General features: G+C 47.6%; 1 protein-coding gene across 2 annotated transcripts in view; it reads right to left on the bottom strand.

The window, feature by feature from the left end:
- Nucleotides 1-1,330: 1,330 nt before the first annotated feature.
- Nucleotides 1,331-17,970, bottom strand: part of LOC119660700 — a 184,037-nt gene continuing 167,397 nt past the window's right edge. For both annotated transcript variants that reach the window (XM_038069346.1, XM_038069339.1), the window contains exon 7: nt 1,331-1,917. In XM_038069346.1, the coding sequence (XP_037925274.1) occupies nt 1,382-1,917 (536 nt within the window). In that variant the 3' untranslated portion in view covers nt 1,331-1,381. The remainder of the gene's footprint in view (nt 1,918-17,970) is intronic.

Below are 17,970 nucleotides of genomic sequence, written 5' to 3'. Positions count from 1 at the left end.
ATGTTCGGTTCTGGCAGGAAAAGTTTGTTGTGTCGAGCAGCATTTAAGCTCTGCCACCTGTCATTATGGGAAACTTGTTCCCAGTTTTTGAAAACAGATTTAGCCAATGCTACTGATACTCCAATTGCTGGCTCCAGTCCCGGCATAGGGGAGATTGACCCCTCTTTCGCTAAAGCGTACGTTGAATGGGTTACTCAGCGATAAACGCGGGCATCCAAGCGGCTACAACGCAGTGTAATACTGCTGCAAGGTGAATGCCGAAAGTCTTCTCAGTTAGTCACCATCATATGGCAGCCATTGCATCTAAGAACCGTAATTAGCCTTCAAGTCAGTTTTCTCCGAATGAGCCAGTTAACACAAGTACTGCTGGCACTGGTCTTCTCTCTTATGTCGTTCTCTCATCGGCCATTGAATCAAAGCATGGAAGTTAGCTTTGATTCAATGATCGATTTACTGGAACTAGAAATGAGTGAAAAAGCTAATCACGAAATACGATATAAATCAAATAATATCTAAATCTATCTATTCAAGCAATGAAGTCAGTCTCAAGGTGGAAAACTGTTACTCAAAGTCAAACATGTCGTAACATATACTTGTATTCAATTTGCATTTCATTGTTGGATTGCTCCACAACTATATTTACACATTACAATCCTTCCAGGGCGGACTATAGCATAGGAGAAGTTTCCATCCACCTCACTATTTTCCTTTCAATGGGCACATTCATTTTTCCATCTATGTAAAATATAAACCTGAAAGACAGTCCGTTGTGACCATTATTGCTCTTCTTTGAGCAACCCGAAGCCCATAAAATATTCTTTATCCTCCATATAAAGGAGTTGAACAGGCAATATAACTTGCCCACTAATAAAGAATGTTCGCATCTGGATACGAGATGGCGGCTATATCCTTTTTCCGACGTAGCGGAAATATGGCTAGGGGAGGGAGATGAACCGGGTAAAAAAGCGACAAACTGGAGCGAGTAGAAACATTTAAGCAGATAACAGTGCTTTACCTTATCTTTATGATAATGACGCCCAAACTTTTTATTTGAATATTATATTCAGCAAAGTGAAAGGGGCCTTCAGTGAAAAAGGAATTCTGCAGACTCCCCGGAAGCCATGACCACAATGCAAGATAATCCACTCGAGTTTAATGGGTATTACACTTTGTTAAGGGAGTTTGTTTCTGTTCAAGCTGTGTAGGTGTTTGAATAAAAGTAATTGATAAACAAAATCACTTCCGCATTGACATTAAGACCGTCGAGTACCAGCCGTGCATAATCTCACAATTTCAGGGCATAAAACGTAAAACGAATCAAATCCTCCTTTTATGTTCCTGTATTTCGGTTTGTACAATTCTATTATTATATGACATCTGTTCACATACACTGCACTTGACTATATCTAAGACACATTCCAATGTTATCTTCAGGGTTACCCTTGCCGACCCCATCGCCAAAATGAATTCCAACCCGAAAGGGGATCACAGTTGATTCAATTCTGCATGCTCCATTCGTCGAGGAACAAAACCTACTTCCGCAATGCACAGGCTCACAGCCGGCCACAGGTCCCAAACTGCCCTCAATAAAATCTTCAATTATGCATGGAATGGTTATCCGGTCGGTGCACATCGAAAATAATTGCCGTTCACGCCGTAAGCTTCTCATATGCCTGCCAAAACCAAATGTGTTGCGGAAGAACGAAAAGATATCGAATCCGCCACGAACGGGGACTGAGCTGGCAGCAGATGCAGGTATGTCGCCACCACCGGAACCCTCCACTGCATCTGGATCATCTGCCTGTGAAGCAGCCGTAGTACCCGCTGTCACCGGGGGGGTTGGCGGTGAGGTCGCTTCTGTGGTAGGCAATGTTGATAGTCTTGTAGCTGCGCTTGACGTAAGGGTCCCTGTAGTGCCTGAAACCAGAGAAAAATTTCATGAAATGAAGGAATGCCTTTTATATATGTATGTATATGAAGAAGGCACATCTGCTACTCAGTATGCGGAATTAAATGATAACCTACTTAAACTTGACTGGGTTTTCAAACTCGATTTTCACATACCATCGAAAGGGAAGTTCTTCACAGAATATATTACACTTGTGAAGCTTTCCTCTATAGAAGGACCATTAAAGAAAGGATTAAAATGGAAACGCAAACTAATTTCATAATCATTTTAAGACTTGGTTTTTCGTCGATGCTTTGTCAAACTGAGTTGAATATAAGCGGAAAAATAGCCGGAGAGGCACGGCCTGGATCCGTTTTCTAATATTGGGACTAGAAGCTTTTCAGCACAGACTACCTAACTGACTTCAGAGTCTTCATATCATCTACTAATATGAAAACTATTACTAAGGAAATTAGGAAAAAATAGCCTCTAATGAGCCTCTTTCGATATAATCTCAACTTCTAAGGCAATAAGTGAATATTCTAGCTACATCTTCTTGCGCCTTAGTTCACAACTCTTGACTCCTCTTCGCTTCCACTACCCGCGCCTACCCAGCACCTGCTCATGATGTTATTCCCTCTTCGAGGGTAGCTTCACTTTCAAAGTAGTTATTATGGTATGGTGACCTGGTATAAGCAAAATCAACTGATGTAACTTTGAATTACCTTCGGAGCTCGGAACGTTCTGGTAAAGGTTCAAGTAACTATCCATATGCTGCTCCCATATAGCCACACAAAAGGAACATGGCTCGGAAAAACCTCAGGCTGTTACTGTTGCTGCGAAAACTGCATTGCTAGATTTTCGGTAAAATAGATATTCAATATTCCAATTATCCTTGGGGCGATCCACTTGCCGACCATTTTGGGAGAATGGATACATGGTGTAGTCAGCAATGCAATAGCCATTCCTCTTTAACGTATGACACTGCCACTTCCGCCTTTCGATCGCATCGCGTACAGGTACCAGGCTGGTGCGACGACCAAGTTCCTTATTTGTAACAGTATAAGGGTGAAGGGTGATGGTCACTTTTCATGTGCTACTCCTATATAGCAATACAGAAAAACCACTACCACAGAACAGTATCAACTTGATCTTGAGGTTGAGATAACGCCATTTCCAGGTATTAGACTAGGCAGCAAAACCCGATCTATCGCTGTTAATGTGTCGGATAACATCCAGTTCCATCAGCTGAAAAAACCCTTCGTAGATATGGAAATAAAGGTTTGGAACAGCGAATGGGGTACAATGCATGCGACGGGGTACAATGTATATAATTAAAGAAGTATCATGCTACTGAATACCATCCATCCTCCGCTATCTTGCAAGGCCGAATAGTCCATAAGACCAGGATATCATCGGCCCATACAGAAGAGGCTTCACCCTAGACATGTCAGTGAAAAGTCAGATTTCCTCTCTCCTCCTCAGTTGCACCATTTTCTAACTATTTTAAGAAAGTATTGTAACATTAGGACAAAGTTGCCTCTTTCGCGTCAATTTACTAACAATCCAAACTGAATATCGGGTGTATACACTAGCAACTATGTAGCTCCATTTACTATGTATAAAATCCGCAGAACATTTATACGCTAAGCGCGGACCCTCCGATTTCCAACTTGTTTAGAAATCAAAATGCTTGTGTCAGTCAAAGTGTAAAGAAATGAAAAAGAAAAGTTTTGAAACAATTCGTATAAAAATCCAATCCATTCACTGTGAATATGGCGTCCAGTAAACGGTCGTGGCAAAAGGGAATGTAATCAAAACGTCAACGGGTCGTATGTATAGGGAGACCTACTTAAAACTCAACGCGAAATGGCGCCATTGTTTTGTTATATGTCAAGGTATTCACAGGCTACACCTTCAACCTTTTTCGAGTTAACAAGACAGACAGACATTGAATCAATTTCGATAACGTTTTGTTTGGAGAAATTGGTGGCTATCGACCACATTCCAGTTAGGTCAATATCCACACTACCGAAGTAAACTTTAGGCAGACCACTTACTTGAGCTATGTGCCGAAATCTATAAATCTTTCACCATTTTGCAGCTTCTTATAAAAAGACTGGCTTCCCTCTATAACTGAAGTTTCCTTTGCTAGGAAGTACTGCACCATTTTGATGCTCATCTGGACCAAAAACATGTAGCCTCACTACCTCGCCTCTCTCAGAAAGATCTGCTGATATCGAAATCCTCTCTTAAGCGAGAAAAGTTGAACAAGCTGGGGGCGCTACTTGTTGAAGTGCATACGTACATTCCAAAACATGAAGTGTTCGTGCGTATCCTAGGCGCAGATAAAATAACAGAGCATGTGCCAATGAATATAAATAAAACAAGTCGGAAAACCGGAAGCTGGACGCTTTAGCTATGAAAGGTTTTGTGTATTTCCTTTTGAGTGTGCATTAGTACATTTGTTGACATTCAAAGCCGGCAGTTGTGAAGCACATACGATCTTCGACTTTCCTTCAGAAAAACGTCGGTAAGGGGGTGAAAACGGGCTAATGGAACTGGAAGAGCTCCTGGACAGGATTTCATACTATAGGCGAACATGGAAAATAAGACAAAATGCGCAGGAAGCAGAGACAACCGCGCTTCCCGAGGAGAACACCACGAGTACCAAACGGACCGCTGACAGCCCATTACAGAGCGAACTTCGTAAAAAACGAAAGGAGGAAGGGGCATCTGAAGGAGACTTCACTCAGGTACGCTCCAGGGCTGAAAATAAGAAGGCGAACAGGATCAAAAGACAACAACACGTCGTGCCATCAGAAAAACCTCTGCCTAAAACTAAGGCGGACGCGAAGGACGGAGTGCCAAAAGAAAACGTGGGGAGACGAAGGAGGACTAGACCGCCAGCTTTGCTTATTAAGCCGACGGAAGGCAAGCCTTTTTGCGGAAGTCCTCAGCGAAATCCGATACAAAATCAAACCCGAAGACAACGAGGCGGAGGTGTCTTCCATACGTAAAACGAAGGGTGGTGGAGTCCTAGTCGAACTAGGCTCGAAGACTATAAATAAAGTCACGTTCTGTGAAGCAGTCAAGGGGCTTCTAGGAGAAAACGCTTTGGTTCGAAGCTTCTAAACAGCGGGAAAATAAGAATTGGTTGGGTAGTGTGTAGGATACGAATTCGGGCCGCCCCAACCAAATGCTACAGATGTTTGGATTATGGGCACACATCTGCAAACTGTCGGGGACCTGATAGAAGGGCAACATGCCGTAAATGCGGTCAGGCAGGCCATAAAGCGAACAGCTGCAATGAAAAGGAAAACTGCGTCCTATGCAGGGACCGTGGCGCGACTGATGAGAGCATTGCGCACACTGCGGGATCGGGGCGGTGTCCAGTTTTTAGAGCAGAACTGGAAAGAGCTAGGATACGGTCAACATGATTCGCATCCTACAAATTAATATGCACCGGAGTGCAACCGCTCACGAGTTGCTAGCGCAGTTCGTTGCGGAGACCAAAGCTGATTTAGTACGCATCAGTGAGCAATACCGAAACAAGGGCCCAGTTTCATGGCACCCAGTCATATCAGGTACCGCTGCCATCTGGGTTCGGGACGGCACCCTCCTGGAGGTTCTTGCCCAAGGCCGAGGGGACGGCTTTGTCTGGATTCGGTGTTCAGAGATAACGTTTTTTAGTGTCTATCTTACACCGAATGAGACGATGCCGGACTTTCGTCGGAGGCTTGATGCTTTGGAGGACGCTATCTTAAGAACGGATGGGCGGATCCTGGTCGGGGGTGACTTCAATGCTAGGGCACTTGAATGGGGCATGCCTCACACAGATTCCAGAGGGAAACGAATTCTGGAAATGGCGGCGAGAACAGGACTGAGTTCTAAACACCGGATCCACCCCAACGTTCCGGTGCCCGGGCTGCGAAGGAAGCATTCCAGACGTGACCTTCGCATCGGAATCACTGGTGTCGCTGGTGGACGGGTGGCGAGTTCTGGAAGACTTTTCGGCAAGTGACCACCAATACATTGCTTTCGAAGTGGTGGACAAAAACTCTCGCCACCTCAGCGATCTTGCTGTGTATGGAACGTCGCGAAAGTGAACACCGGGAAGTTTGTCCAAACTCTGGGAACAGGTGGGGCCACGCTGAAGGGTACTCCTGGGGGCGGTGGCGCCGCAGCTAACACTGTCGTAAATTCAGTTATGAACCTGATAACGACGGTCTGCGGAGCCTCCATGCCCAGGAAGACATCGAGGCGCGGCAAACCTTCCATGTATTAGTGGACAGTGCAAATCGCAGAGCTCCGGAAGGAGTGTCACAGGCTCCGCTTAACACAACGTCTAGGCGACCGCGGGGAGTCATGTACCATAATGATGGAGTACAAATCAGCCAAAAGGAGATTCCGCAGCGCAATAAACAAGAGCAAAGCTCGCTGCTGGCAAGATCTGATCGACGAGGTGAATGGGGATCCGTGGAGACTCGGTTACAAACTTGTAACCCTATAAATCGGGGCTCTGCGGAAACACTGTTCACTTAAGGCCGAGCAGATGGACCGCATTGTAAGGGCACTCTCCCCTGCGCACCCCACATGGGATGATGACGTCGGCGCGGAGAGCGCAGAGTACTGTCCACTTGTCTCTATAAAAGAGTTGGAACAGGCAGTCCTCTCTATGAAAAACAAGAAGGCGCCAGTACCCGATGGTATTCCAGCAGAGGTATACAAACTGCTATTCCGACACCGGCCAGACCTACTGCTCGGCACATTCAACGCTTGCCTGAAAGAGGGCATTTTCTCTGCTCATTGGAAAGTTGCGAGGCTTGCGCTGATCCCTAAAGGGAAAGGCGATCCCGAATTGTCGTCTTCATACCGCCCACTATGCATGCTTGATATTGCTGGGAAAGTGCTCGAAAAGCTCATTAGATGTAGACTCGCTTAGGGCAGGGAGATCGACAATTGATGCTGTCATGCAAGTTGTGGACGCCGTTCGACGAGCAGAGCCGCCGAACTCGACGGGTGGTGCTCCTCGTAACGCTTGACGTAAGAAACGCCTTCAATTCCGTAAGATAGAAATACATTCTAGGCACACTAGACAATACCTTCAACGTGCCGAACTATCTCTTACGGATTTTGAGGGACTATCTGAGGAACCGCCCCCTGCTCTATGAAACACTAGAGGGTCAAAGGTGGATGGAGGTCACGTCGGGGATAGTACAGGGATCCATCCTAGGGCCGGACCTCTGGAACACTACCTATGACAGTCTGCTTAAACTCGACATGCCAGAAGAGTCGGCGCGACCAGGCGCTGGTCGGCTACGCAGATGATGTCGCAGCACTTGTTGCTGGACGCACTGTCGAACAGGCGCAAAGCAGACTCGGCATATTGATGCGACGGGTAAGCGGATGGATGACTACTCATGGTTTCAACCTTGCACTGGAAAAAACCGAAGTAGTCTTCCTGACTAAAAAGAGAATTCCGACCCTGTGTCCCACATCGTTCGGCGAGTCGATAATCGAGTCAAAATCAGCGGTAAAGTACCTCGGGTTGACTCTTGACTCAAAGATGAGCTTTTCTGAGCAAATCCGGCTGGAGTTTCGGCGTTAAGTAGGCTAATGGCAAATATTGGGGGGAGGGGTCCTACGTCTAGTAGGCGACGTCTCCTGATGAGCTCAACGCAGTCTGTCCTGCTCTACGGCGCAGAGGTATGGGCTGGCGCTCTTAACAAGGAGGTATATCGTAGACGCCTCGCGCAAGTGCAGAGACGGGGAGCTTTACGGGTGGCGTCTGCGTACCGCACAGTCTTTGAACCGGCCGTAATGGTGATCGCGGGAGTTATCCCCGTTGCCCTTCTTGCTAGGGAGCGTCAGGCCATATACAAGCGCAAGGGAGATGAGCCAAGGGAGGTGGGTGCTCGCGAAGAACGGCAACATACTCTAGACGAGTGGCAGCTCTCTTGGCAAAATGAAACTAGAGGCAGATTGACTGCACGGCTCATCGGCAACTTAGGTGCGTGACTGAATCGGAAGCATGGTGAGACTGATTATTTCCTTACCCAATTTTTAAGTGGGCATGGAAGTTTTCAATCTTACCTGCACAAGATTGGAAAGGCGCAATCTCCGGATTGTGTGTTTTACAATGGAGTTGTGGACGATGCCCACCACACTTTTTTTTCTTGTGCAAAGTGGGATGAGGTTCGTCAGCAGCTCTATTTAAACACAGGGGATGTCTCTCCAGACAACATTGTGGAAGAGATGCTGAGGAATGCTGACAGGTGGAACCGTGTTGCCAATTACGTTCGGGCCCTTCTCGTTGCTAAAAAGATAGAACTCGACCGGTGGAGGAGCCGGATGGCAGGGGGCTCCTTGAACTGACAGTTCCCTTCCTCCTCTCCCCTCCCGTTGGTGAAAGGAATTTCCTGATTCGAAGGCTCCGCAAGGCGGGCGAGTTCGGGGGCTGGCCCGAAGTAATGTGACAAACGGTTCCAAGCTAGCTCTCTGACGATGGGGAGGTGTTTAGTTGGTAGTCCGACGACGTACCGAATCGGGAGTCTAACACTGTGTGCGTAAATGCATCCACCTACCCTACCCCAAAAAAAAAAGGCTTAAATTTGCACAGAAACGGCGCTTTGTTAGTCTTTCTTCTTCTTTTTCTTCAGCCTTTGTCCCGTTCACAAGCGGGGTCAGCTCGCCGTGATCGGCTTCGCCATTTGGCTCTATCGAATGCCTGATCTGGGTGCAATCTCGAGGCTTTCAAATCTTCAGCCAGCGTATCAAGCCAGCGTTGCTTAGGTCTGCCTTTTGGTCGTTTACCATCGACTTCGATGTTCAGACCAATCCTGGCAAGTGAATTCTCGTTTGCACGTATTTCGTGACCATACCATCGAAGACGCCTCTCTCGCAACTTTTCCACGATCGGTGCAACCCCATAACGATCGCGGATATCCTTATTTCGGATGTGATCTAAACGTGTGACGCCACTAGTCCAACGTAACATTTTCGTCTCCATTACCGCAAGACGCCGTTCATTGTTAGTAATAGCGCGATTTCCAAGAAAAACTTGGCAAGATTCAGGCATGCTCTATAATATGGCCTACATTGCTGCAAAATTTTGTGATTCTAGGATGAAGTTATGGGGGGTTTGCAGTTACTAAAATTCATAGTAATATACTATTATTGACTTTATTTGAACAGATAAGGGTATGGGGGATATTTTGGAGCCTAGGCACCATATAGTGCCAGCCTAATGGTTTTTTTCAGATGTTTCTATTGGGTAATTTCTGAGAATGGCTCCGTTAAAGAAATTATCACTTTCAAACTCCCGCACTCCCCACCTTTCCAACAAATGTCAAAGCTAAGCCCAACTTCGAAAAGTACTGACCGAGACCTTTGATACCCCACGTGACTTTATTTGTTGAAGAAAGTTACACCCTCGTGTACGGGTCCTCCGTTAAGTTCGACGTTGAAGGGTGTAACTCACTCTATGCGTGAGAGTTCACATTTTCCATCCTCCCACCAAGTTTGGTGTCAACCGCTATAGCCGTCTCCAAGAAAAATGTATGTGACAGACAAACAACCAGACAGTAAACCGATTTTAATAAGACTTTGTTTCACACAAAACCTTAAAAAGTTCACATGAAGAATTATTTCAGACAAATAACTGATCGCTTTACATTCGCTAAAGTTACCTGTTGTAAATATGTACCATGTGAACTCACATATAAGAAAGTACACTGTGGCAACGAATGCAAAATGCAATAATTTATAAATTTCTCTGAATAAAATTTAGACTAAGCATAAAATTTTGTATAAAAAACTAATGAGATTAAGGATAAATCGATAAATCGTTCGAAAACGAACGGTCCACAAGTTTTATTGAACCAAACTAGGACAGAAGTACAGCTCTCGAAGCTCCTCTGTGAATGTGGACAACGACTTATGAGCCGTCCACCCTTATTCGCTTGATGCTAAAACTCCATCCTTCAAGGAGGCAACGGTCATACTTAGGTACAATCAAGATGTAACGTAGGTCCAAAAGAATAAGGTCCTTCCAAGACTACTCCAAGTGACTATGAAAATCAATTCAGGCAGTTACGACCCAGGTGTAGGGCAAGTAGACCTAACATAATCATAGTTGATGATCCATATGGACGTTTAATACCTATTGTGTCTGAACCCAATGCGGTCGAAGGGTAGTATAGGTCCCGGGGCGACACGTGGATTGGTACCCACGATGGAGCATAAAACCTGGGAAATGCCTACTGAAACAACACCAACAGCTCTACTACCAAACCCTATCTCCACCTTCACGTGGTGACCGCTGGGAGCTCTTTCGTAGCGAAAAGCTGCAGACGGAGAAGGACGAAGGCGAGTCTCCCGCGTCTAAAAATGGGACAAACTGTACCAACTGGTCCTCCAGATTGGGGGTTGGGTAGAGCTGACAACCCTACACGGAAAACCGAAGTTACGAAGCCACAAAAGGAGCCTCGGACTGGATGGACTTTAAAACGACGAACCCGGCAACGACAACGGATTAGCGATTCGGGCATTTTCTCATGGAACGTGCGCTCCCTGTACAGAGATAAAGCTGATGAGCAGCTAGCCGATACCCTTTAAGTTGACAAAACTGGATTAGTTTTATTATTTTTAGTTGTTCAAAATTAGTATATTTAACTTATAGTTTCAACAACATTTATATTTTGGTTATTACATTTTAACTTTTCATTTTATTTATTTATAACAAAACTTTCTAATTCTATTTTTCAACTCTCTTCACAAAATTTTTTAATTGACATCAGGAATATTTTTTTAATTCGTTTTTTCAAACTCATGGCACACTTTACTCCGATCTTCCACTCCCGTGGCGTGCTACGCAAAGTGGATAGATCCGCGCCATCTATTCGCTCGCACTCGCAACATTCGAAATAAATTTCAAATGCTGCGAATCCTGCCGCGCCACATCACTCCGCCCCCAGATGAAACCTAGGGGTTTCAGCGACTGATCCCCGAACTTCGTTCGCCGTTAATCTGCAAAGCGGACACGACGTTGCTTCGGGGCGCACGCGGGTTTCAGCCTGGACAAAGAGACCGCCTTTTTGTGACCACCGATCTCGAGCTGGAAGAAATGTTCTCCCCGCTCGAGAACGCGGTACGGGCCCTCATATGGAGGCTGCAGCGGCTTCCGGACGGCATCCGTTCTGATCAGCACATGCGTGCATGTGTCCAGTTCCTTGGGCGAACAAGCAGGTATGGACGAGTGTCGAGTGGGTGGTGGCGCCTTGATGCGCCGGAGATTGTCCCTCAGCAGACGCACCAACCTCGACTCCGTGAGACCCGATCTCTTGTCGAAGACCGGATCGCTTGGGAGTCTTGGGTTCTCCCCGTAAACCAGCTCCGCGGGGCTGGCAGCAAATTCCTCTCGGCGGGTTGTACGAAGGCCGAGTAGGACGAGAGGCAAGACTTGCGTCCAGGACGGGTCGTCGCGTGCCATAATGGCGGCTTTCAGCGTCCGGTGCCAACGTTCCAACATCCCATTGGATTGTGGGTGGTATGCCGTAGTCCGCTGGCGTTTAAAACCAAGGAGTTTGCCTAACTCGGAGAAAAGGGTGGACTCAAATTGCATTCCCTGGTCAGTGATGACCACTGCAGGGACTCCAAAGCGAGGTATCCACTCTCGACAGAGGGCTTCAGCACATGATTGCGCCGTGATGTCTTTCAGAGATATTGCCTCAGGCCACCGCGTGAACCTGTCGATGATTGTGAGGCAATACTTATAACCATGCGAGTCTCGCAAAGGCCCTATAATGTCGAGGTGTATGGTGTGGAAACGCTTGGTAGTGCGGGGGAATGAGCCCACTTCTTTCCTTACATGCCTGGAGACTTTACATTTTTGGCATGCGATGCACTCTCTGGCCCAGGAATTGATATCCTTGTTCATGGAGGGCCAGAAGTATTTTCCGGTGACTAACCGGTTTGTTGTCCTGATGCCGGGGTGCGCCAAGTCGTGAACTGCGTGGAACACTTCCTTGCGAAATGTGGCCGGAATGTATGGCCGAGGTCCCTTTTCCGAGTCTTCGCAGCAGAGCGAGAGGTTTGAGCCGAAGATGGGCAACTCCCTAAATTTGTATTTGGGGTTGGACTTGAGGCTCTGAAGTGCTGCGTCATCCACTTGCGCCTTGGCAATAGCCGAGAAATCGAGTGAGGCGGGGATGTTAACTTCGGAGACACGAGACAAAGCGTCAGCAACAATGTTGTCCTTCCCGGACACGTGCTGGATGTCCGACGTAAACTGGCTTATGAAGCTCAGGTGTCGAAGCTGACGAGGGGACGCTTTGTCGGGCTTCTGCTTCAAAGCGAACGTGAGAGGCTTATGGTCCGTGAACACTGTGAACGGCCGGCCCTCTAGGGAGAAACGGAAGTATTTGATGGACAGGTATGCGGCGAGCAGTTCGCGATCGTAGGTGCTGTAGTTCCGTTGAGCGGGATTCAACTGCTTCGAGAAGAAGCTCAACGGCTGCCAAACTTGGTCCACCTTTTGGTGAAGGGCAGCACCTACTGCGATGTCAGAGGCATCAACAAAAACGGCTAGGGGTGCATCTTGCAGAGGGAATGCCAAGAGTGTAGCGTCAGCCAGTTGTTGACGAGATTTGTCAAACGCGCAGATAGCCTCTTCAGACCACACGATCTCTCGTGTGTCCTTAGTTTTGGGGCCAGACAAGTACGCGTTCAAAATGGACTGGAAATGGGCGGCCTTGGGCAGGAAACGACGGTAGAAGTTTAGCATGCCCAAGAACCTCCTCAACTCCCTCACTGTCTTTGGACGCGGGAAGCTAGTTATCGCTTGCACCTTGTCTGGGTCGGGCTGTATTCCTTCAGGGGAAATAAAATGGCCGAGGAATCTCACCTGTTGTTGAAGGAATTTGCATTTCTCAACGTTTAGGACTAAACCGGCCTCAAGGAGACGTTGAAAAATGCACTCGAGATGGGCTAAGTGCTCAGACTCAGTGGAAGAAGCGACCAAAACATCATCCAAATATACGAAACAGAACTCGAGGTTTCGCAGGACTGAGTGAATGAACCTTTGAAAGGTTTGCGCCGCATTGCACAATCCGAAAGTCATTCGGGTGAACTCGAAGAGTCCAAAGGGTGTGCATATTGCCGTCTTTGGAATGTCTTCAGGAGCTACTGGGATTTGGTGATAAGCCTTGGTTAAGTCCAAGGTCGAAAAGATGCGGCAATTCGCGAGGTGATGCGCAAAGTCGTGGATGAGTGGAATTGGATATCGGTCAGGAACAGTCTGTGCATTTAGCCTTCTGTAATCCCCACATGGGCGCCATTCGCCGTTTGGCTTAGGGACCATATGCAGTGGGGAAGACCAACAGCTGTTTGAGGGCCTGCAGATACCCTGTTGAACGAGTTGTTCAAACTCTTTCCGTGCAATTGCCAGTTTCTGAGATGGTAGAGGACGCACCTTCGAGAAGATCGGGGAACCAGTAGTGATAATGTGGTGCTGCACATTGTGCTTCACTGGTTTGGAGAGACTACAGTTGGTAGTAATCTGGCTGAACTTTTGGAGAAGTGCCCGAACACGAGAGTCGGTAATGTCTTCTAAAAGAACGGAAAGATTATTGCCTGGGTGAGATACCATATGTCCCGACGTATTAAGGTTGGTCGTGGAATCTATAAGAGACTTGTTTTGCAAGTCCACCAGCAATCCATAGTGACACAGGAAGTCTGCGCCTAGTATGGGGAAGCTGACATCCGCCAGGATGAAACGCCACGAAAACGTCCTACGCAAGCCAAGACTCACGTCCACTTGCCTATATCCGTAAGTATTGATGCGGGAGGAATTTGCTGCCGCAAGTTTGAGCGGTTGAGGGAAAAGTTGATGATGCTGGGGTACGGGAAGAACCGAAACCTCCGCACCCGTGTCGACGAGGTAGTTGCGCCTGCTGAGGGGGTCGAAAATAGTTAGGCGACGTGGTGCTGCGTTCTGGGTGGCCGCCGCCAAGACCCCCCGCGGACCTAGTTTTTTGCGGTAGGAGAGAATCTACACGGTAGCGTACATCTTGTCGCTTTATCCCCGAATCTGCGGTGGTACCAGCAAATCCCTGGGTCCGTGGACTGTCTTGACGACCTGCTACCTGATCGCCCTTTTCGGATGGCAGACCGCGAGCGTGCTCGCGATCTGGCGCCCGAACGCTGAGCGTCCAACGTCGCCCGCATCTCGGCCATACTGGCTGTTAATGCAGCAATCTCGCGCCTCAATTCACCCACCTCATCCGACGGTGGTTGAACGGCCGCCAAGGTTGGGCGTACGTACACCTCCTGAACCTGGTCGGCCGTCGCTGCCAGTTCCTCCAAGGAACCGGAGACGCAAGCGAGGATCGCCTGGGTGCCCTCCGGGAGCCGACGCAGCCAGAGCGACTTGATCAGGTCTTCGCCGATCTTACTCCCACCCAATTGCCTCATTTCACGAAGCAATTGGCTGGGAGTTCGATCACCTAAGGTTAAACCTGCCAGCAAGTGGTCTAATTTTGCCGACTCGCTTGCCGACAGGCGCCTGATCAACTCGCTCTTGAGCTGCACATACGATGTCGACTTCACCACGTCGGACACCAGAAGTATGGACTCTTCGTCCAGGCCGACCACCGCGTAGTTGAAACGGGTCGCGTCCGATGTGATGCCGGACATTTGGAACTGTGCTTCCAAATGCACGAACCACAGTTCGGGGTTCCGCCGCCAAAACGGAGGGACGCGTACGGCGAGGGCGGTCACTTGCGGGTTCGATGGGCCTGCTGCGTCTTTATTGTCAAAAGACATCTTGTTTCACGAAAAGTACGAGATTGAGATGCAAACGCGGTGAGTTTATACTGAAACGCGGTGAACTTTACACCGACACAGCAGGCCGCACCCACAAATGCACGCACGAAACGAGAAAAAACGAAGCGGACGCTATCCAGCGCAGACCAAAAACACCACCAATGAGAATGGAGGACTCGCGATGGTAAACACCTGCACGCCGTCTCTTGCAGCGATTTCAATTTTTTTTTTTTTTATTACTATTTTTTTTTTTAACTGAATAAATAAATAAATATTATATATAAATGAATAATAATTTCACTTCCTCGACGGCGGTGCTGGTCGAGTTTGTCGGCTATAGCTGCGGCGTTGGCGGTGCCGGGGCCGTTCGTTTGTTGAAGACGGCGTTGATGTGAAGGCGGCGGCGGTGGTGGCGGCTTCTGCTGCAGCGACGGTGGCGGGGTCTTCGGTGTCTGCCTGATAGCGGTGATGCTGGTTGCGGCGACTGTGGACGGCAGCGGTGGCGGCGACGGGGACAGCCGTTTGCTGCTGTTGTTGATCGTTGTGACAATGATGACTAGTCCGGTGCGTGAAAGGTGTTGTGCGGGAGGGCGTGCGTACGGGAAGTCGCGTGAAAATCTACTTCTGGAGAGGGTCCGACGTGTGTCGCACAGTACACTGTGTAGAGAAGGTTTTCTCGCGTTTTTTCTTGCCTCTGCTCCGACTCGGGATGTGGAGATGCGACACGTTTTCGTGATGTTTACAACGGCACTCCACACTCAACTGTAGATGCGAACGCGTGAAAATCACTTGCCGTACGGTCTACTGATGTTCTTGATAGACTTCTCGGTGTTTGGAAGTTCTATTACTGCCGTGTTGCTCGGACGAATTTTGTCGTCAATAGAACTTCACTAATGGCGGCGATGGCGGATAATTTGTCGTTTTTTTACATATCGGGGTCACCAATTAAGTTGACAAAACTGGATTAGTTTTATTATTTTTAGTTGTTCAAAATTAGTATATTTAACTTATAGTTTCAACAACATTTATATTTTGGTTATTACATTTTAACTTTTCATTTTATTTATTTATAACAAAACTTTCTAATTCTATTTTTCAACTCTCTTCACAAAATTTTTTAATTGACATCAGGAATATTTTTTTTAATTCGTTTTTTCAAACTCATGGCACACTTTACTCCGATCTTCCACTCCCGTGGCGTGCTACGCAAAGTGGATAGATCCGCGCCATCTATTCGCTCGCACTCGCAACATTCGAAATAAATTTCAAATGCTGCGAATCCTGCCGCGCCACACCCTGCCCCCTTATAGGGCTGATATAACAGCGTCACAAGAGATGAGATGGACAGGGACCGGTTTCCTGGAGAAGAGTCGTTACACCATATATTGTAGCGGTCCTCCAGTAAACCATGTGCTCGGAGTAGGTTTCTTAGTCAGCCAAAAAATGAAACCTGTTGTTATCGGCTTTGAAAACATAAGCGAACGGCTATGCACTCTGCGCTTACGAGGCAAGTTTAGAAATATAAACCTCATTAACGTTCACGCCCCTACAGAGGAGACTGCAGAATCGGAGAAGGATACCTTCTACGAGGCAGTGGAACGAACCCTCGAAGCCTGTCCCAGATATGATATTAAAATCATAATTGGGGATTTTAACAGCCAAGTAGGGAAGGAGCCAGTACTCAGGCGATACGTTGGCTCCCATAGTTTACACGAAAAAACAAATGATAACGGATTGCGGATTATTCAGTTAGCAGGGTCACACGAAATGGTTGTTGGAAGTACCTGCTTTGCGCGGAAAGCGGTCCACAAACATACGTCCGCCTCTCAAGACGGGATCACTTTCAACCAAATTGACCACGTGTTGATCGAACGCCGCCACCTCTCAGCCTTGATGAATGTCAGAACATATAGGGGGACCAATATAGACTCGGATCACTATCTCGTTGGCATGGTGCTCCGAGCTCGAATACTACCTGCTCTGACAATCATGTGAGAGTGAACACTGAAGCCATCCACAACAAAGCTCTCCGCGACGCCTATAAGAGGGAAATGGATGCCGCAATAACCGCAGTCAACAGAAGACCTGGAGATAAAGCATCAACAAATGAGATTCACAACCACCTGAAGAATGTTATCATGGATACGGCCACAAACATACTTGGCCCCAGCCGCAAAAGGAGTCGGAACGGCTGGTTTGACGATGAATGTAAGCTAGCAACGGAACGGACGGAAAAAGGAAACCTGTGAGAACCAACAAGTCTGTAAACTAGACAAATACAGGGAGCAACCGCACCACGCGCGCAAGTTTTACCAACAAGTCAGTAGGATCAAGCCTTATACATCTCGATGCTCATTCTGCCGAGACAAAGAGGGAAATCTGATTTCCGACAGAATGGGCATATTGGAGCGATGGGTTGAGTACTTTGATGAGCTATTGAACAACCAGAACATCGGCGAGCTAGAGGTCCCGCCAACTAAAGACGACGGACAAATACTGCCACCACCAAGTTTAGGAAAAACAGTCCGTGCAATTCATCGGCTAAAAAATCATAAGTCGCCAGGACCCGATGGAATGACAGTCTAATTGGTTAAATATGGAGGCGACCAGTTACACCAAGTACTTCTTCAACTTGTACTCAAGGTATGGGACAGCGTCCTCTACCTTGCTAGGCTGGATAGCCCCATACGCCCAGAACGTCATTGGCGCATACCAAAGAAGCTTCACTCCAGGCAAATCAGCAACACATCAGATTTTCTCTCTGCGGCAAGCGATAGAAAAACTGTTGGAATATGGACAACAGTTGCACCATCTGTTCATCGACTTTAAAGCCGCCTATGATAGCATCGCCCGGGTAAAACTGTACACGGCCATGAGAGAATTCGGTACTCCGACGAAACTAATAAGACTGACTAGGCTGACCCTGACCAATGTGCGAGGCCAGATAAAAGCAGCAGGATCACTCTCAAGACCATTCAACATCAACAACGGTCTACGACAAGGGGATGCGCTATCATGCGTCCTCTTTAACCAGGCCCTCGAGAAGGTGATCCGTGATGCTGATGTAAATGCAAGAGGTACAATCCTCTTTAAGTCCACCCAACTACTGGCCTATGCTGACGATATCGACATCATGGGAAGAACCGCCCGAGACATACAAACTGCTTTCATCCAGATCGAGCAGGCGGCGCGAGATCTTGGGCTGCACATCAATGAAGGCAAGACAAAATATATGGTGGCAACGTCAGCACCGAAGA

Source organism: Hermetia illucens, chromosome 1, assembly GCF_905115235.1.
Source record: "Hermetia illucens chromosome 1, iHerIll2.2.curated.20191125, whole genome shotgun sequence".
In the NCBI taxonomy this organism is placed as follows: Eukaryota; Metazoa; Arthropoda; class Insecta; order Diptera; family Stratiomyidae; genus Hermetia; species Hermetia illucens.
The sequence above is the reverse complement of the archived record's forward strand: the minus strand, read 5'-3'. Positions and strand labels throughout refer to the sequence as shown.